The 19,768-nt window shown below is 45.6% G+C and overlaps 1 protein-coding gene across 1 annotated transcript in view; it reads right to left on the bottom strand.

Moving 5' to 3' along the window:
- CDH23 (cadherin related 23) overlaps window positions 1–19,768 on the bottom strand; it is a 3,939,560-nt gene that overhangs the window by 1,938,646 nt on the left and 1,981,146 nt on the right. The window contains exon 12 of the mRNA XM_069610726.1: window positions 12,484–12,633. Coding sequence (XP_069466827.1) covers window positions 12,484–12,633 — 150 coding nt within the window. The remainder of the gene's footprint in view (window positions 1–12,483; window positions 12,634–19,768) is intronic.

A 19,768-nucleotide genomic window follows, 5' to 3' on the forward strand; every position in this document is an offset into this window, starting at 1 on the left:
TGGTGCTTGTAGGCGCTGATGTGCTTGCTGCGATAGTCAATGTGGTTCTATTTTTCAGTTCCTCATGCAGTTTCTTCACTCTAGCTATAACCGGGAACAAATGGTCTATCAGCTTTTGTGTCTTTGCAGTGAGTTATTTTATAGCAGTCTCTGTCTTCTTGAGTGCTTTGGTTATATCTTTTTCAGTTGGCCTTTCGCTTGCTTCCTCATGGTTACTTCCACTATTTTCTGGAACTGGTTGTTCGGTAGGCAGTCTCTTACTTTCTGTTGCCATCGTTCGAGGTTCTGTAGACATTGACACTTGCCCTTGTTTGTGTGCAGTCAGTGTGTGTGTGCGTGTAGTGGTCAGTGCTACATTTTCATTAATTCTGCGCTGACCCTGTCTCCAGCTTTTCTCTTCATTCGTTACCTCAAACGTGTATGAATCACTGTTAATTACATTTAATTTTAGCTCCTTTGCTTTACCATCAGCTTTTCTTGGAACTGGAATAACTATATAGGGTCTGGGTGCTTTCGTGGGATTCGTACATACATTATCTGGTGGGTGCACTGAAATTGGAACGCTTTGTGCACCAATAAAGAATGCAGTTCTGATTGTTAATGACAGAAAACAATAATAATAACTATACATATGCCCATTATCGTTTGATAAGACAATTTGCAGCATTTTCTTCCAGGGAAGTGGGGGCGCCCCTGCGCTTGTGGGAGGACTAGACTACTGTTCTGGGCCCCCATTTCAATCATATCAATAGTTAAAGTTCTATAAAGATCTTTTCTTTTCATTTTTTCCATTATGGTCTTTCAGGAGGTCTTGGATGTAAAGTGTCTTGTGCTTCGTAAGAGTCCTCCCTCTCGAGGGTGACGATTGTCTCTGGTTGCGGGATTTAGTTCCCTTGCTATACTATGGAAAAAGATTAGACTGGCCTCTTTGGTGAGTCCCATTCATTGAGCATATTCAAAATAAATCAATTCCAAGTCCACCCCCCGAATTTGCTTTAGTCCGGAAGACATTCTGGAATCTTGTTTTAATGCAAAAAACGTGTGAAAAAATTGTAATCAGTAGAAAAAATGGAAAAATGGTAAAAAATGGAAAAACTGGAAAAAAATGGATACTGTTCAAAATCAAATAAAAAATGGGAGTCAAATAACCATCAAAATGAAAAAATAAAATAAAAATAAAACAAGTGGTGTAGTTCTCTTCCCTGCTCTTCTCGATTTGTCCCAAGGCGGTAAGATGAAGAACTGTGCCTCTGTTCCCTCGATCTGTCCCACGGCGGAAAGTTTCACTGGAATCTCCTCAGGTACTCTCGCTGGACGTTGGACAGCTCCACCTGGAGCATGATACCGTGGAGGAGTGTGCCCATATGTGCGTCATTAGCTGGGTCTCTGAGGAAGGTGATGACCTCAACATCTGCAGGCCTACCCACCATTTCTGGATAGTCAGTGACTAGACAAAACAGGATATTATGCGCCAGGCAGCTATCCTCGGGTGACAGGGACATTGTCCTGCTTGGCTGGGTACTGGATCACAGGCCTTTCTTTTGACAAGAACAGTCTCTGCACTTTCCTGCTGCGTGGATTGCAATCACATAATTTAGCTTGATCCACACTTGGTTCAGGTATTCATTGTTTCTTGGATCTCTGATGAATGTTAGGGTATCCGTGGTTCTCCCGATGAGTCCTGGGCACTCCTCTATGATGCAAAAGAAAAGCGCATAAGTGAGTTCATCTATTGTCATCCATGGAGGAAGCATCTGTGTCTATATTATCGTACTCAGGCAGTACAATGAAGGCTTCCGCGATAACAGTCAGTAGTTGCCAGATCAACTTCTTGTTGGCAGGATTTTGGACAAAGTATGTGATGCCGGTAACTCTCCCTACAAGCGATGGATATGTCTCTAGTATTAACTGAAAACAGGACAGCACATCTCTGGTGATATTCCTGTTGGGAGATGTCATACGTTCTGCAAAACAAAGTCTGAGTGTTGGTTGATTCAGATGACTGTGTGATGTTCTTAACTTTTGCTCTTAGTTCATCAAAGTCTTGTTTACTAATAATGCTTGGATATGGCTTGATTCAAAAGTTCGTATCATCAGTGTGTTGTGGCTTAGATGTGCGATTCTCTTCTTCAATCTGCAACTAGAATGCACAGAGTGTTTGTTATGTCCTTATACCCCTTTGCTTGGAGGAACTGTTCAGTTTTAAGCCACAACTTGTATCCGGGTTCTTTGTCTTGGTTTTCCTGCTCATGCGTCCTTCTTCCTCATCATAGTTCTCGTCTGCACGTGCTGAGGTGCTTCCCTGTTGTCTGTAGGTTCTTCTTATTGGGGTGCAGCTAAAGGGATCTTACCGAAATAAGGTTTCATGTCATTTAGGAAAATCCAAGCTCTCCTGCCTTGCAGTTTCACAGCTGAGGGAGTGCAGTCTTCTACGATTAACGGGCCGTTGAATCTCGGCTCATCCCACATTTTCTTTGTGTGATTTCTCACCAGTACTGTATCACCAGGGAAGATGATTGACGCACGTAGCCCTTGAGCGGTGTTTGTTCCAGCATCTCCCTCTGGGTCTGGTGTTGTGCTGCACCCTTTTTGTCGTTGCTGCAGTTGGTCTGAAATGACAGCGAGGCTCGATGTCATGCAGTTCAGATATTCTGACAACTCCATTCCCAGGACCTCTCGGGTAGACTGGGCATCACATCTAGCTCTATCTCAAAGGTTAAGGGGGGTCCTCATTCTCCTTCCCGTGACTATCTCGTGCAGAGTGAGATGATGGTCAGAGCCTGGTTGGTTCCGAAGTGCATACAATGCCAGTGCAGGCCCCCCTTTTTTAGAGTAAGCTTCAACTTGGCTATCCTTTCCTTTAACAAGCCTTTGAGCCTCTCGCATATACCATTTCCCTCTGGATGATACGCCAATGAGAACTTGTGCTTTATACCAAGCAACAAGCTAATCTGTTCAAAAACTGTATTTACAAAATGAGCCCCATTATCTGATCTCATCACCTCACACACCCCCCATCTAGGGAATACTTCCCTCAGCAGGTATTTGGCAGCAGAGGTTGAGTCTGGGTGTGTACAGGGACCTGCTTCTATCCATCTGGAGAATGGACACACCACTACAATTAAGTACCTGTACCCGTTACATACTTGAATTATGCCGACATAATCGACGTGCAAGTGCTGAAATGGTCCATTTGGCCGGGGGATGACTCCTCTCACTACTTTTAATGTGTGCCAAGCGGTGAACTGTTGGCAAATTATGCAGTTCACTATAAAAAATGCAACCTGCTCTGCTAAATTCGATATGAACCCGTCTTCTGTGAGCGTTGCGGCTAGATTTTCTTTTGTCATATGGAACGGATAATGTAATTGTTCTATTGATATCTTTAGTAGGGCTACATGCATTACTGGTCTACCAGTGCTGACATGCCTCCACAATCCATCCGAGGGGTTCAAAAAACACCTTCGTCATTTCCACAGGTTCTTTTCGTCCTGTGGTGCCTCCCCTTGTAGCTCCATCAATTGAGTTTGCCCCATATTACTATAAGTCTCTGGTGTGGCTCGAGCTATCATCTTACGCTCATGGTTGCGTGCCACTTCTACTTCCATGATTGTCTCATTTTTTGATGCCATATGCTTGGCTTCCATGTCTGCTGCGTGATTTCCACGTGACACGAAATCTGTCCCGTGAGTATGGGTGGCGCATTTCACGATCACTATACCCACTGTGAGCTGAAGTGCCTTGATCAGCCTGTCCAATAAGGCTGCGTGCTGCACTGGTTTGCCGTCCACTCGGAGGTAGCCCCCCTTCATCCAAAGCGCTAGTCCTGCATGCACTCTGGTCGTCACATAGGCGGAGTCACTGTACACAGTTACTTCCTGGTCTGCATCATTCTCAATGACAAGTATCAATGCCAATCATTCTGCAGCCTGTGCTGAATAATGAGATGGTATTTGTGCACTAACGAGTACTTGAAATTCTCCATTTGCTATGTGTTTTATTACGGCAACGCCCGTATATCTTTGTCCGTCTTCTTGGTCGATTCTTGAAGAACCGTCAATGAACACAATTTCACCACTTGCCAGGGCATTTTCCTTTACCCTGGGGATTTCATCATAGAATTCCTCATAATTTGCGCAGTCATGTATCAGCTCTCCTTCAGTGACTGGATCTGCTATGAACGTAGCTGGATTCAGTGTTTTACATCTGACTATTTTGATCGATGGATTTGATATGATTAGCTCATAGGCAGAGGCCCTTTGAGATGTCAATGTACCTTTTGGTTTCTCTAATATGGCAAATAATAAGTGTTCAACATATAACGTCATGGAGCATCCCATTACAATGGTTGTCGCCTTCTCTATGGCGAACGCTGTGGCAGCTAAACTTTGTTCGCATGGGAACTGGCCTCTCATTACTGGGTCCAGATTCCCACTGTAATACGCCAGGGGCTTGTACTCCAACGAGTTGTTTTGAGCGAGCACTGCCGTCATAACATTGCCATTCGTGTGCGAGAACAGGTAGAATTCCTCTGCATAATTAGGAATCCCGAGAACTGGAGCCGTGCAAATTGCTCTCTTTAGTTCTGTGAACCCCTCTTCTATCCCTTCAGTCCATTCAATTTTTTCTTTGTCACTCGGGAATTCTTCAGGGCCTGGAGCAAGGGCTTGGTATATGAGCTGTAATCGAAGACCCATGCCCTAACATAGTTGCACAGGCCTAGGAAGCTCTGCATTTGTTTTATTGTGAGCGGCTTAGCTGTGTTCATGATAGCTTCAGCCCTTTCTGGGGTGACCTTTTTCCCCTCATGCGAGATTAGCTGGCCTATGTACAGCACCTCTTGTTGACAATATTGTAACTTTTCTTTGTCAACCTTATATCCTTTCTCAGCCAATATAGTCAGAAGCTGGGTAGAATCGCGCCTGCATTGTTCTTTAGTGATGCTGCAGATCAGAATGTCATCCACATACTGCAAAACAACACTATCTACTGTAATGTTGCCTAGGTCCATTTGCACGACTCTGTTGAAAATGGATGGGGACTCACAGTACCCCTGCGGCAACCTCGTACTTTTTAGGCGCATTTGTCTGAACGTGAAGGACGTCAGATCTTGTGAGTCACGGTGCAGCGGGATTGAGAAAAAATAATTTTTCAAATCAATCACCGTGAAGTATTTTGCCTCGATCGGTATGTTACACAAGATCGTAGATGGATTAGGGACTATAGGGAACTCGGCTTCAACAATATCGTTTAATGCTCTTAAATCTTGGATTAAACGCCACAACCCTCCCTTTGATTTCTTGACGGGGTAAATCACCATATTGCAGGGTGATTCTGACGTAACAAGGATGCCCTGCTCCATCATGGTGGAAATTGTCTTTGCAATCCCTTCATCCGCTTCTCTGGACATGGGATATTGTCGTGCCCTTGGTAAAATTGCTCCTGGTTTCAATTTAATTTTCTCTTCTCCTGCTCCTTTCAGGAGGCCTACGTCATACAGTCCTGTAGTCCATACTGAGACAGGCACCTGGGCCATATCGTCATCAAAGTATGTGGTCAGGATCAGTGTCAACATCATTCTCTGTGGCACTTCTCGTTTGATCATTTTGACCCAAAATATGAGACTCACCTCCACCCTATTCTCTGCTGAGTCAGGGTGTTCTTCGAACAGATCATCATCGGTGACGTCAGTCACTCGGTACCCTTCTTCAATGGCGATAATTGCACACCATTCTCTGCCTTCATCGTCGTACCCTTCGACCATTACTACCTTCCCTCGTACTGCTGCAATATGTATCGATAAGGGAAATACGTGTCCCTCTTCTTCATGCATAGGTATTCTTGGTCTGAAAAGAAACTCATCAGGGGTTCTCATCGTTCTATCTGCGAGGCCTGGCAATCCCGCCATAAGCACATGCACGCCATATGCGAAGACTTCCGGTTCTAATGGTATAGCTCTCATGGCTATGCGTCCAGATTACGCTCTGATCATTTCGCACACGTTGGAATAATGCATTCCTGGAGTGGAGCATACTATGCCCTCCTCTGTGAACGATATAGACATATTCAACTTTGTCATTAAATCTTGACCCAAAATGTTTACTGGGGTCTGGCGTGAATATAGCAAGGGTACATTCAGAGATTGTCCGTAAAGGGAACTCTGCTGTGAGCTCCTGTAAAACTCTGAGTGTCTATGGCCTGGCCGGACAAGGAAAACTTTCCTTCTCGTATGCACCAGCGTGTTGCACCCGTGTCAACTAAGAAGGAATATTCTTTCCCCCTATGACGACATTTACCCTAGGTTCCCTGTTAGGGTCTGGTGTCACTGATAGGATAGAGTACATCAGAGTTTCCTATTGTATATATAGGTTTGGTCCACTGTATACTTGTGGATTTCCCCCATTCCCAGGGTTCACTCCCCCTCCGGAGTTAGTGCCTTGTGACATTTGCGGCGGTGCCTGTTGGGATTGCCCCTGTGGCAAATTCCCTATATTCGAGGGTTGAACCTCTTGCGGCTTACCTTGCTGCAAGCCTGGCGCCTGCTGCTGCACTGCGTGATTCTGTGCATCGCCTTGTTGTGGGATGGCAGGCTGACTCACCATGCCTTATCCCATCCGTTGCCCATTTTGCCACAAGCCTTGGCTTCTGCACACGCGCGCCACATGTCCTGTCATTCCACACAGCCAACACACTGGCGGTGGTCAGGCCATCTGTCCATCTGGCGTAGCTGGACTGCCCATCTGCGCGTTCTGAAAGCCACCTTGATTATTCTGAAAACCTCCCTGATTATTCTGAAACCCTCCCTGATTACTCTGCCATCCTCTTCCTCTAAAGCCCCTACTCCTCGGGTAAAATCCTGCGCTACCCTGGTAATTCTGCAATGGGTTGGTCACTTGTTGCGCGCTTGGCTCAGCTGGGTTTGTCAGTATGGCTCCCTCGAAAGCATACTTTGAGAGTTTCTTTTGCACCAGCTTTGCTTCCTCACCTGTACGAGTTACCTCCTTTTTTGGTTCTTTTCTTGCAACAATCTACAGTAGTGTGCAATTGTCAACTGTATTTCGGCCCACGGTTTAGCTTCTACTCCTACCAATTTCTTGAGCTGTTTCTGCACCGGTTCTGTCAACCCTTGGCACAATATATGGTAGAATACAGGGATAGATTTTGTCCAGGATTCATGCGTTTCGAGCACCCACGTGTCTTGAAAATTCTGGATATAAATCAAAGGATCCTCTGACTCTTTCATTTTTCAAGCAATTATAGCTCCCATATCGGAAGTGTCTGGGTACAGCACTCATAGCGCTTTCCACACTGCTGCTCTACAATTATTGAATGGTGCTCCGTCATGGGTAGTGTTAATTATGGTTACCCCAGGGTACCCGGCCCCTTCCATACATTGTTTACTCTCTCGCCCAGTATGGCGATCAGGAGACCTTTAATGTCCCCTATAGCCAACGTGACACCCCCTGTCAATTTTTCTAACTCGTGTATCCATTTCCCGGCTCCCGAAGTCAGCATTGGAAGCTTGTTTTTCAAGTTCTCTCGATCCATGTGTGGCCATGGGATATATTGTCGTCTTGCACCCCCCTTTTCTAGCAGCGGGAACTGAAATGCGCAGTCTTCCTTCTCTTTCCCCATATCTCCCCTGTCTATCACTGGGGTAGTATTCCTGCATCGCCGTCTACCTGGCAATGTCCTCAATCTGTCTACACATGCAGGGTCTGGCTCCCCCCTCTGACCGCGGGGTATTCCCTCATGTCGGCCAGGCTGCGCGGTGAACTCCGATGCCCTAGGTGTGGACTCGCTAGTGTCTGACCATCATACCCCTAGGTCCCTTGGGAGCCGCTTTTCGCGTTGTCTCCCTTCTTCGTGTGTGTCAGCCTCCATTTCCCCACTGGAGTCAGGCGCTAATTGTTCCCAGTTCACGCAATTCCTTACATCTTCTTCATTCTTACTCATTTCTAGCCTATCCAGGGACAGTCCCCTGTTCCCACTACTTCAGGTGACATCCTCAGTGTCATACAGCTGAGTGCTTTCCAAGCGCTCATCTTCCCTTCCCCCTTGGGAAATTTGTTCCAGCCCATTTCATCGTATATTTTATCAATCGTTTCCCCGATGCTTCTGGTGTCGAAGTCATCTTCAATGTTTGCCCCATTCGTGCCTGATATTGACTCATTTGCAGGGAAGAACTCTTTGATGTCTTCCCATTCTACAACAGCATTGGGTTTTTTAACTTCCCGCTCAAAATATTCAAGATCCTGTGCCCTCTGTCTACGTTTGCGTTCTATATCACCATCGACTTCCTAGCGCTTCCTCGCTTCTTCTCTAATCTTATCTTCTTCTCTTCTTCTCTCATTTCTACATTCATTTGCCCTTCTAACTTCCTCATCTTCCCGTCTCCTTATTCTCTTTTCACATACTCTTTGCTCTTCTTCCAACCTTTGCATGTTCTGTCTGTACTGTGCATAGGCTACACATTGTTTGCGACTGAGCGGTTTTCCTTGCTCTTCGCGATATAGCTGTTCTCGCCTCAGCCTATCTTTCTTTTTTATTCTCTCATCCCTCATTTCCTTTTCCTTCTCCTTTTCCTTTCTCTGTGCCTCATCAGACTTCTCTCTCAGCCTTATATCACTTCCTTTACCATCAAGTTTCAGCAATATCTGTCCTCCCATCCATTCGTCTTTTGCGAATGCTATCTCATCCGTTCTGCCTTTGCTTCCCTTCCATTTCTTTCTCTCTCTTTCATTAATGAGAGGTGCACAACTCTGTGCCTCGTCTTTCCTCTCCTCATCGCATCTCTCCTTGTCCCTCAGGACTGCAGAGGTAAGATTAATTTCCTGCTCCTTCTCCTTGATTTCTTCACTACTGTACGTAGGTGACTCATACGCGGGGTTGCTGTACCCTGTAGCTGCCTTAAGCTCTCTTAACGGGTAGAGTCCCTCTGACTTACTCCTCTCGATTTCTGGCTCAGGCGGGGCTGGTGGCGCGGTAGGTGTCTCACCCCCCTCCATGCATACGTTTAGTATCCAATCTGCAGGAAGCTCTTCCTCCTTTGGCTGTTCAAACATTTTCCACAGTTCTAGAACAGCAAGACGTTTCTCTAGTTTCTTGCCTGTGTATGTGGCATGCAGATAAGTTGTCATATGCTGTAAGATGGCTTGAGATAGAGACCCGTTCTGTGGCCACAGCATAAACATTTTGTGGGCGGTACCCTTAACCCACTCCGCGCTATACTTCTTAAGCTTGAGTGCGTGTTTGGGTAATTGCTTGCACAAATGGGCAAGTGGGGTAACCTCTTCCATTCTCAACTTTCGTTACCAACACTATTTTAGGCAATTTTCACACGTTCAACAGTATGAGCGAGCACCAAATATGCAAGCTCCAATCCAATCTTTCCGGCCAAAGTTCTAAATCATCACTTTATTCAAGAATATCAATTCATTGGCGATTCCCTCTTAGATATGGAATCGCGTAAAGCCCAAACTTCATTTAAAACGATCAATGATACAGTTCTTTACGTTTGACATATAACAGGACACGTATGACAAACATTTGACAGACTAGACGGACACCAGCTGGACACACATATACCTGCCTTCTAATCAATACCCCCGACATGGGGTTTAAACAAACCCCATTAGTGGCGTCTTTAATCATCACCGTAGCCTAATCATCCCCTATTATGTGGGCTTTGAGTTCACGTTTCTTCTGACCGCTGTATTAAAGTGCAGGAACAAGGCGGATCCTCTTACTTTTTCTCTCGGGTGCCCTCCCGGTATCCTCTACTTTTTCTTCTCGGGTGTCCTCCCGGTAACCTACTTTTTATCTCGGGTGTCCTCCCGGTAACCACATTTTTATCTCGGGTGTCTTCCGTTAACCTACTTTTTATCTCGGGTGTCCTTCCGGTAACCTACTTTTTTATCTATTATACTCGAGTCATTAACCCCTTATACAGTCTTCTCTACTTCTGACTATTTTTATTTTTCTCCCCCACCCTCCGTTACCTTTCCCTTACTTGTTTTAAGGCCTACAAGACATTTGCCAAAGTAATGAGTTTATTGTTTCACTCACCACTCACATCTTTTCCTCTGTGGAACTTCGGGATCGCTGCCCTTCCTTTTCCCGCCTCTTGCGGTCTTTTCGTCCGATCCGCTGCCCGTGGGAATGAGAAGGGTTATGCTTGGAAAGGCAGGTTCCTTAAGACCTACTGCAGATTTGATGGACTTACTTCTATCATTGTCCACGGGAAGCTATTCAGTCTACTCAGCCGAATGGCAAAGGACTCGTGATATTGCTCAAGGCCTAGAGTTACTTTGTGCCATCGGACTATGAGTGTCTTAGTATTAATTAATCAATAGTTGATGGTCAAACCATCCTCACGCTACCAAATGTACAGGAGGGCGGAGCATCCTCTGACGGGCCCATAGGTCAGAGGTCACCCTATAGTACCTGTAAGACAAGATAGCTGCACCATGTGAGGTATGAGGGTGCAGGATTCACTTACTCCAACACACTTCAATAAGGACAAATCAATAGTTTGGGAAAGGGAAGTCCGTTTAATGACAAGTACAAAAAACAGGGAAACAAATTGTAATCATCAATGATGCGATCGCCTGTCTCACTTCAACTCCCAAATTCTTCATTCAGACAGCAACTTTTATGGGCAAAATTTGTCATCAGTTGATGTGCAAAACTCATAAGTTTGTCATGCAATTCTATTGGTCTTAAAGGTAACGTAAGTATAGGTGCTATATCTGTATGTGGTAACAGAGCATGCAGATTGGATATCTCTTATCGGGTGGGCGTCTATGCCCATCCCACTACATCACTCATGATAGATGTCACTACAACTACAACGCCTTATTGGTTCTACCAGCTATAAGACCCTAGATTATTTGGTCCATTGTGATTGGGTGGGTTACACCCCTAGGCATAAATCTCCACTTTAATTAGCAGCATGCAGAATGGACACCCAGATGCGGAGTGCCCCACGATTCACCCTGCCTCCCTTCCATCAATAAGTACCTTTAGGGCTATGTTTCAATTAGTTGGCTAGCGATGGCCTCGAAACTGTAGTTCTTATCAGGAAAAGTTATGGCATCCTCGGGTTCTGGGTGACATCAGACGTTGGTACTTCTTTTCCCTTGGCTGGTCAGGTGTCTGTTCACCGTCAATCTGCTTAATTATCCCTCTTATTCATGTATTTGATTCTTCCATAGCCTCGCCACCTGCATGGGGCCTCCTTATCTCGACCTTCACTGGCTGGTTGCTATGCTCTGAAGTTTAGATTCTTCAGAGTCGCCGCTCTCCTCCCTTCCTGGAGTTGACCTCGAATTCCCAGGCATAGAGCTGCTTCTTACTGAGTTTCGATGCCACTCTTTCCTTCAGTTTTGGCTGGAATATGAATCTTGGCCTTGTTAGTCCCTTGCAGCCTGGGCTTATTTCTGCTTTTATAAAATGGAGTCGCACTTGTATAGCGTGCTTCATTGAGGTAGATATATACTTGGCGCATGCTGCTGTATTCTTCTACTAAGCATTGCAAGCAGTCTCGTTTTTCTTTGCTTCTTGCGTTCCAAGCCTATTCGCATGCATTCAGTTAGTCACATATTTCCATCTTACTTCATGGTTACGTTTCTGTTTGCTAACATCGTTTCTTCTAAGTCCATTACATCGTTACTCTTTGTTTTCAATCCTTGTGTGTCCGTTTTTCGTTTGTTGTTTGTGTTCATTTGTTGTCACCATCTGCCCTCCATTCAGGCTCTCTGGGTCTCTTCAGGGACTGTTTGTAAGTAATCCTCATTTCGTATCAGTTGCTGGTATGGTTGTCTCAGTGGGTACCTTGCAGCCCACGGTTGTCTGGTTATTGGCGCTTCAATAGGTATACATGTCCCTCTGATGGGTACTGGACAGAGCCCCACCATGGCTCTCTGTTGGTTCATTTGCTCCTTATATGTCACATATCTTGGCAAGTATGCTTCTGGCATTTCGACCTGGGGGGCTGGAGTGCAGGCCATATTTGGGACCTCCTCTACAACACCTTCAGCATAGTAAACCATTCTTTAAATTAAGTTGGCGAAGTATGAAAGATATCCAGCAAATTGCTTCTAGTAGCAGCCCAGTTTCTCCTGTGGCCGGGGACTCCTGCCTGCCTTTTGTTTCAGAATACACCAGTGCACACCTACACAGCGGAGCAGTGTCCTCCGTTCACAATAGTCATTGAATACGTTCATTTCATCATTTTGAAGAATGAACTCAGTGCTTAGAAATCATTAGTTACTCCACGATGAGCACAGCGGAGTCCGTTAAGTTCAGCCATAGAGCATTCTGCACCTATCATTCGTCGCATGTCTGGCCTATGGAAACAACACACGGGTGACATATTTGAGCTGAGACCGGCAAGCCCTTAACATGTTTGCAAGGATGGACTAGCTGCACAAGGCCCAATTATAAAGCAACAGTGAACACAGGGCACGGAGCATTTCTTACCGAGAATTCGAAGCGTGGAATGGTTTCGAAGTCCAGTGGCACAGCGACCCGGACACGGAGGTCTGCTTTCCCTTGAATGGAGGTGGGTGAAATGATGAAATGGTTGGAGTTGTTTCCCACCATGACCACCTCAAAAGCACTGTTGAGTCCCTGCAAGGAATATAACAAGCAGAAGGTTAACAGAAGGCAAAGTGTCTGATAATGTCAGAACAACATGTTGGCAAAGAAATGTGAAACACAACATTGACCACCAGATTTTTTTTGGGGGGCGCATCAGTGATGCATGAAAATAGTTTCTTTGTGAATGGTTTCAACCATGTATAAAAATATCCCAGCATCTTTGATTATACAGCGATACATTAGCAAATGCAGAACTATTTAAAAAAAAATAACATTCTATTTTTGGATTCATAAAAGCACCTTATACAATCTTGTGTGTTAGTGCCGGGCACAAGCTCGGGGACCACCTGGAGAGCAGGAAAAACGGGCATTGTCTGTTGATGCAAGCATGCGTGTCACACGTTGCAGCCTGGGAGCCACCGTGGTCCACTCCCCATTCCGTTACTTTTGATTCCTTCCTGAAGAACCTCAATCTGCTGTCCTCCTCTGCACTCTAATTGCCTCTACCCACATGTTACCCTCTGGCCCCAGCCTTCCATGTACACTCCTAACCCCCTAGTTGCACTGCATTGGCCACTTTAGTTTCCCCATCCCCTCTTTTTTTCTTCCCTGCAGGTGCAAAAGTCACATTGTCTCGCGCGCCTCGGCTATTTTCATTTTCTTTGGCTATACATTGCTTGTGGGGCAATCACTAGTACCAAAGGTGTTAAAGGCTTTAATGGCCCTAGGGCTGGTTTGTATCTGTACAGTAACAGCAACCTTCCACGGGGATAGCCCTTGCTTCACCTTCACCATTACCTTAGGTCAGTGGACGGTTACCAGCCAGTACTGCCTGACCCCGCGGACATTGTCACCATAACATGCCCTAAACCATCTACAACATTCTACCACCATGGCCAATGGGTTGGCCTATCTGGCAGGAAGAATAAGAGCCAGTCCTGGTGTAGTCTTTTCTCCCAGAGTCTCCTTCATGGTGGTGATTCGGTGCAGTATAAAAGCCTGTTAACATACCCAACATAGCAGATCAGTAGCACTGCCGTATACATCAGTACAATACAGCACGGGATGCCTACGATCAGAGCAGTCAATATTCTGAGCAGTCTGCGTATAGTTTGACTTTACCGGAGCTCGAGTGGTAAAGCCATGTGGAAAAGTCAATATTTATGAAAATACTGCATGTGGAATTTCAAAAATACCCCATGCCTCACACTGTGGTGTGACGCAGAAAAGGTGCATGGAAGCTTGAATAATGACAAGCCAGTGCCTCCTGCATCTCCATGCACAAAGGGGCGAGAATGTGGACGTTGCCAAAGTCCTTATTCTAACTCCCTTGGTACCAACCCTGCGTGTTTGCAGCCTGAAAGAAAGGGCGTATGGGGAAAAGGTTTTCTTACGCATGGGGCAACATATACCTTTAATTTTACATTTTGCGTGGAGTTAACATGATGGACTAACACTTCAGTTATCACAAATAATTTATGCAGGTGTGTGATCAGTAAACACAGTCGTAGTTTCCAATTATGCCTGTTTTTGCTCATTCCACCAAATTCCTAAAGAGCCTCTCACAGACCATGTTGGGAAACAACTAGGTAATGTAGCCACTTACCTAATACTATGCCGACCCTTATAACTACTACTAAACACAGCATAGCCTAAGGTAAAATGTGACTTTCAAATTAAAATACATTTTTAAACACTGCCTTTGCATGAAAATAAAATGTAGTGCACTTGACCCACCGTAAGACCTAGGTCATGCTAGTTGGCCAGTTTGTGATACAAGACTGTCTTCTGATTGGTTTGCCGATTTCCAGGAAATTCAGGAGGATGGCACTGGGAGGCAGTGTCAAAAGAGCAGTTTTTAAGGTTCAGATTGGGGTTTGGTTCATCTGGTGCCAAATTACTGAAACATTGCTCTGGTGCAATTGCACATTTGCATGGTATTAGACCTAGGGCAAATGTTGGCCTAGGCCCCAAAAAATATTTTTTCAATGCATTTTTCTGCTGCAGGGCAATGTCTGCCCTAGTGCTGATATGGAATGTTATTTATTAGCAATAGGACAAACATGCATGAAACGTTTATGTTTTTTGCACTAGTGATAATAACTGACACAAATGCACTTGAGCTGGTGCAACGTTTCTGTAATCCGGTTCCTGGAGTCCATACAACTCTGCACCTATTTAAAACAACATTGACATGGTTTGAGGACACACAAACATGCACCCAGGCTGGTGGGTCAATACCAGCTGGTACACAACTCTGTTGCAGGTGTTATCACCTAATAAGCGTCTTGTATGACAACAGCAGCCAATCAGAAAGCTTAGAATGCAGGCTTTATCTGCTGATATAGTGCTGCATTCAAACAGGCCCCACTGAGACTGAATTGAATGTAGCTTTTTTATTGCACACTTGTCTTTTCAGTTGACACACCCACTTTCGTGCGTCCAAGCCCAGCAACATGTACAGAGTAGGCTAGAGTAGGTCCAAGAATCGGCAATGTAGTGGTTTTCGGCTCTTTCTGACACGACATTTGCACCCTTTTGGCATGCATGTGTAGAGGAGGTTCCAGACATGGCCTGCACCCCTGCCCCTCATTTCGAGGTGCCAGTAAAGTACTTGCCAAGGTATGTGACATGCGAGGAGCAGCTGAACCAACAAAGGGCTGCAATGGGCCTCTGCCCTGTGTACATTAGAGGATCAGTACCTGTTGAAATGCCCATAACCAGGCAGCCCTGGGCAGCACGGTACTCAATCAGACAACCATACCAGCCGTTGATACAGAATGATGAGGAATGCCTACACACGGTCCACGAAGAGACCCGAAAGCCATAATGGAAGGCCAGTGGAGATGAAACAAGGACCAGAGCAGCCCCAAGAACGAACTGAAGGAGGACTGAAAGCATGCATGCCAGTACTGACAACTGCGAGGATAATAGTAATGGACAAAGGGGAGAGACACTGTTAAAACGTAAGAGAATGGTGTCATGAGACAAGATAAAAGCAACCGCCCTATTGAACGTGTGTAAATAAGCTTGAAACGCAAGTTGCTAAGAAATCGATTCTACTTGCAATGCTTAGTAGAAGTTAGAGCGGCAAGCACCAACTGTATACATCTACCTCAATACAGCACAATGTACATGTGCAACTCCATTTTGTATAAGCAGAAGTACTCCCAGGTGGCCAAGGCCTGACTGGCCAGGTTTCATATCCAGACCCAAGCCGAGGAAAGCAGCGGAATCGAAATTCAGGACTGGGGAGCCGAGGTCAACCCAAGAGGGGGAGGTAAGCTCAGCTACAGAGAGCCGAAACTTCAGAGCATACCAGCCCGTCCTGTGAAGGTCAAGATAATAGAGGCCCATGCAGGTGGCCGAGCGAACACAGAATTAAATGCATAAAAGGTTGGAAAATGAAGCAGATTCACGGTGGACTAGCACGTGACCAGACAGGCGCAAAGATGTTCCACCGCCTGATGTCATCCAGAATCCGAGGGTGCCATAACTTTTTTGATAAGAGACTACAGTTCGAGGCCTGCCTTTGCCAACTACTTGACACATTGCCCTAAAACCACTGATTGATGGAAGGGAGGCAGGGTGAATCTTGGGACACTAGGCACCTGGGTGTCTATTCTGCATGCTGCTAATTAAAATGGAGATTTATGTTTGGGGGTGTGACTCACCCAATCACAATGGACCATGTAATCTAGGGTCCTATAGAGAATAACCAATAAGACATGGTACTTAAAGTGACATCAATTACGCGTGATGTAGAGGGACGGGCGTAGACGCCCACTAGATAAGAGTGAACCAATCTGCATGCTTTATTTTCATATACAGATATAATACCTATACTTAAGTTACCTTTCCCAACCAATTGTATTGCGTGATGATTTTTTGTAGAATTAGACGTCAATGATGACGAGTTATGCCCATAAAAGAGGCTGTTGGACTAATGTTCGGGGAAGTCGGGGTGAGGGAGGTGTTCGCGATGCTGCTGATTTCCATTCGCTGATGTATGTATCATTAAACTGACTTCCTTTTGCCAATTTAATGAGTCCTGATTATTGAACCTTGCCGGAGTATGTGAATCCTGCACTCTGTCCTCGCATGGTGCATCCATCTTGTATTACAAGTTTTCGAGGGTGAGTGCTGACCAATGGGCCCGTCAGTAATTACCTCTCCTCGTCAACACATGTATTTACACCGGCCAAACACAAGACAGTGTTCCAGGATTCACCTTCTCAATCCAGCTCTGTTGAGGTCCCTAAAAGTGATAAAATCAACGGCTGCGGGTCGCACCAGCTCTCGCTTGCTGGCTTTACCAGCAGCTAATGCTTGCTGCAAAAGCTGTTATCTCTTAACTATGATGTCTTCATTACCAAATGGATCCCTTTTAGGAGATAAATTGCACAGTATTTATGTATTCATTTCCAGTGTTTTGTACAGTGCCAACATACCTCTTTCCCTGACACGTAGCATGCCACATGCCACATGTGATTGACTCTTCTCGCATAGCTCGGTGGCTGGTGTTTGACACAGTCTGACTGATCGGGATTTGCAGAAATGATCAAATACAGAAATACCTAATGAGCAATCACCACATTTATTTGGCCAAATTTGTTAGGTATTTTTGTTCATTTTAATTAAAAATAGATGTGGGGCGGGGTAAGGGCATAGGTTAAGGTAAGGAGAAGTGGGGGGGTCTCTACCGCATTATAAAAATACATTTGAATTCAGTCATTTCTCGGAGGGTCATTTATTTCCGATCATTTCATGGTAATCCAGTCTGATCATGATGCCTAATCAAAACCAAGTGCAGCTCCTGCATGTCTCCATGGAAACGATGGCCCAGTATGATGGATCATAGTTGGTGTTGTGGACAGTGTGGTCAAATAGTTGTGGTTCTTTCCTGACACCATCCTCCAGGAGTACCATAAGATTGGGTATTTTGCAGCATTCTAAAAGGTGGTTTAAGAGAATGGCCACCAGTGAGAGTAATCAAAGCGGAGAGAGGGGTAATCAGTTTCCCATTTTTGCTTTTCTGCCATTCTCCAGATCCACATGCAACATGATTCTGGCCATTCTGAGAGGTTGTGACCCAGTCCAACAATACTGAGTAAATTACTTTTGCATGTGTTGGCTTGCAGAGAGGATGTCGTCCAGGCTCCGACTGGCCTTTAATGCAATAGGGCAAGGCCCGAACCTAAAACACAAAAGGCTAGCATGGGGCATTGTTTGGATCAAAGTGGCCCACTTTTTTGACCAGTGAGGGCCAGTTTGATGAGTCACTTCAGTATACAGCTAGTATTTTTGAACATTGTTGCTGAATAAATATTGTTTCAATTGCACACATTTGCATTACATTTTATCAACCCTGGTCCTCCCCAACCCCTAGTACTTTTCAAACAGTCTGTCACAAAATGACTGAATTGCCTTTTGCAACCGTGGGCCCCTTTTTCATTGGTGCCCGAGACAATTGTATGTCCCAGTCTGACCCTGGCATGGTCTGGCAGTTTAGGCTGGACTGCTCCCATTGGTGGCGGTACCAATACTGATTTGTCGTGTTTAAAAATAATGATGTGGACGGTTGCCTAGAGCACTGCCAGTGGTTAATTCAAAACCTTCGATTGTTCAAATGTTTTGGTTATGATATTTGAACCCGTGACTGCAAGTTGTGCAGAGATCTCTGAAGCAAGTGCTCAGCTGGCTGAGCCAGCGGCCAAGATTCAATTTTCAAATACAATTAGGGGTAATCAAATACAGTTTTGAAACTACAGCCATCAGCCGACTACAAAGAATTCCAAATGTCATGCACCATGTAAGTGGTGTTGTAAGGTTTCAGAATGTAATTGGCAAATTTAACTTTTGCATATTTTATTGCCAGTGAATTACAATTCACTAACCAGGGAGTCCGTTTTCTCATTGCAAAGCTTTCTTTAACAGTGTTTAAAAGTACTTTATTGAAACGCTGATATTTGCATTTAGGACTATTTTACAAGCAGGGTCACTGTGCCTGTAGCCTATTAAACAGTTTTGTGCGGCACCCTCTGTTAGTGGTCCTCATATGTTCTTTAGAGACTCATGGCCCATGGCACGCACATCTCTACCTTTTCCTCTAACTTTCAGGCTCCCCTAAGCCTTCTCTCCTCTCTTGCTCATTCCTGACTGTCTAGCCGCGATTCAGGAGTGTTGCACCTCCAACAATATCTGCCTTAATGTCAGTAAGACTGAGATCCTTCTCATTGGGACCCCTGGTCCCACTTTCCTTCTTTCACTCTGGCCATCCTCCTTAGGCCCTCTTCCTGCACCTTCCTGTGAGGCTAAAAACCTTTTTGTCAACTTCGACTCCACACTCTCCTTCTCTCCTCACATCTCTGACGTCTCTAAGAAGTCCCACTACCAGCTGCGCCTCCTCCGAGGTGTTCTTCCTTTTCTCACTTTCCATCAGAAGCTCACTGTCGCTAGAGCCCCGGTTCTCTCAAGGTTGGACTACTGCAACAGCCTCTTTCTCAATCTGCCTTCTTCTATTCCCTGCCCACTACAACTAATCCAGAACAGTACTGTGAGACTAGTCCTTGGCCTCAAGCCCAGGGATCATATCTCTCTAGTCCTAAAATATCTCGACTGGCTCCCGGTGGCTTCAAGGACCAAGTTCAAAACCCTCTGCATCACCCACAAGGCTTTCTGGGTCAGGGCCCACACTGCATCCAACTCTATCTTCCTAAACACCTTCCTTCTCAAGCCCTTCTCTCAGCAAGCTCCAACTGTCTGAGGTTCAGACTCTTCTCCAGCCATCGATTGGGTGGTAGATCTCTCTCCTCTGCAGGAGTCTCCTTCTGGAATGGCCTCCCTGCCTCTCTCAAACTAGAACCGGACCACCTGAAGTTCCAGAAGCCGTTCAAGACCTTCCTTTTTGCTTCTCTGTCCATCTCTCCCCTGCTGACTTACCTGTCTGTTGCGCTATCAGGTTGCCTGGCTACCCTCAGATTCCAATGTGCACCAGGCACCTCTTGACTAGTAGCCCCCACACTGCCTCCGGGCCTACCGCACACCGGGGTTGTACCTCCTTGCACTTAACTAGAGCCACGCTGCCCTTATTGCACTTCCTCCTTCCCCTGGCACTTCTCCACTCCCTCTCCACCCAGTACTTCCACAATCTCAATGGCACATG

This window comes from Ambystoma mexicanum, chromosome 8, assembly GCF_040938575.1.
Source record: "Ambystoma mexicanum isolate Mex_15411 chromosome 8, UKY_AmexF1_1, whole genome shotgun sequence".
In the NCBI taxonomy this organism is placed as follows: Eukaryota; Metazoa; Chordata; class Amphibia; order Caudata; family Ambystomatidae; genus Ambystoma; species Ambystoma mexicanum.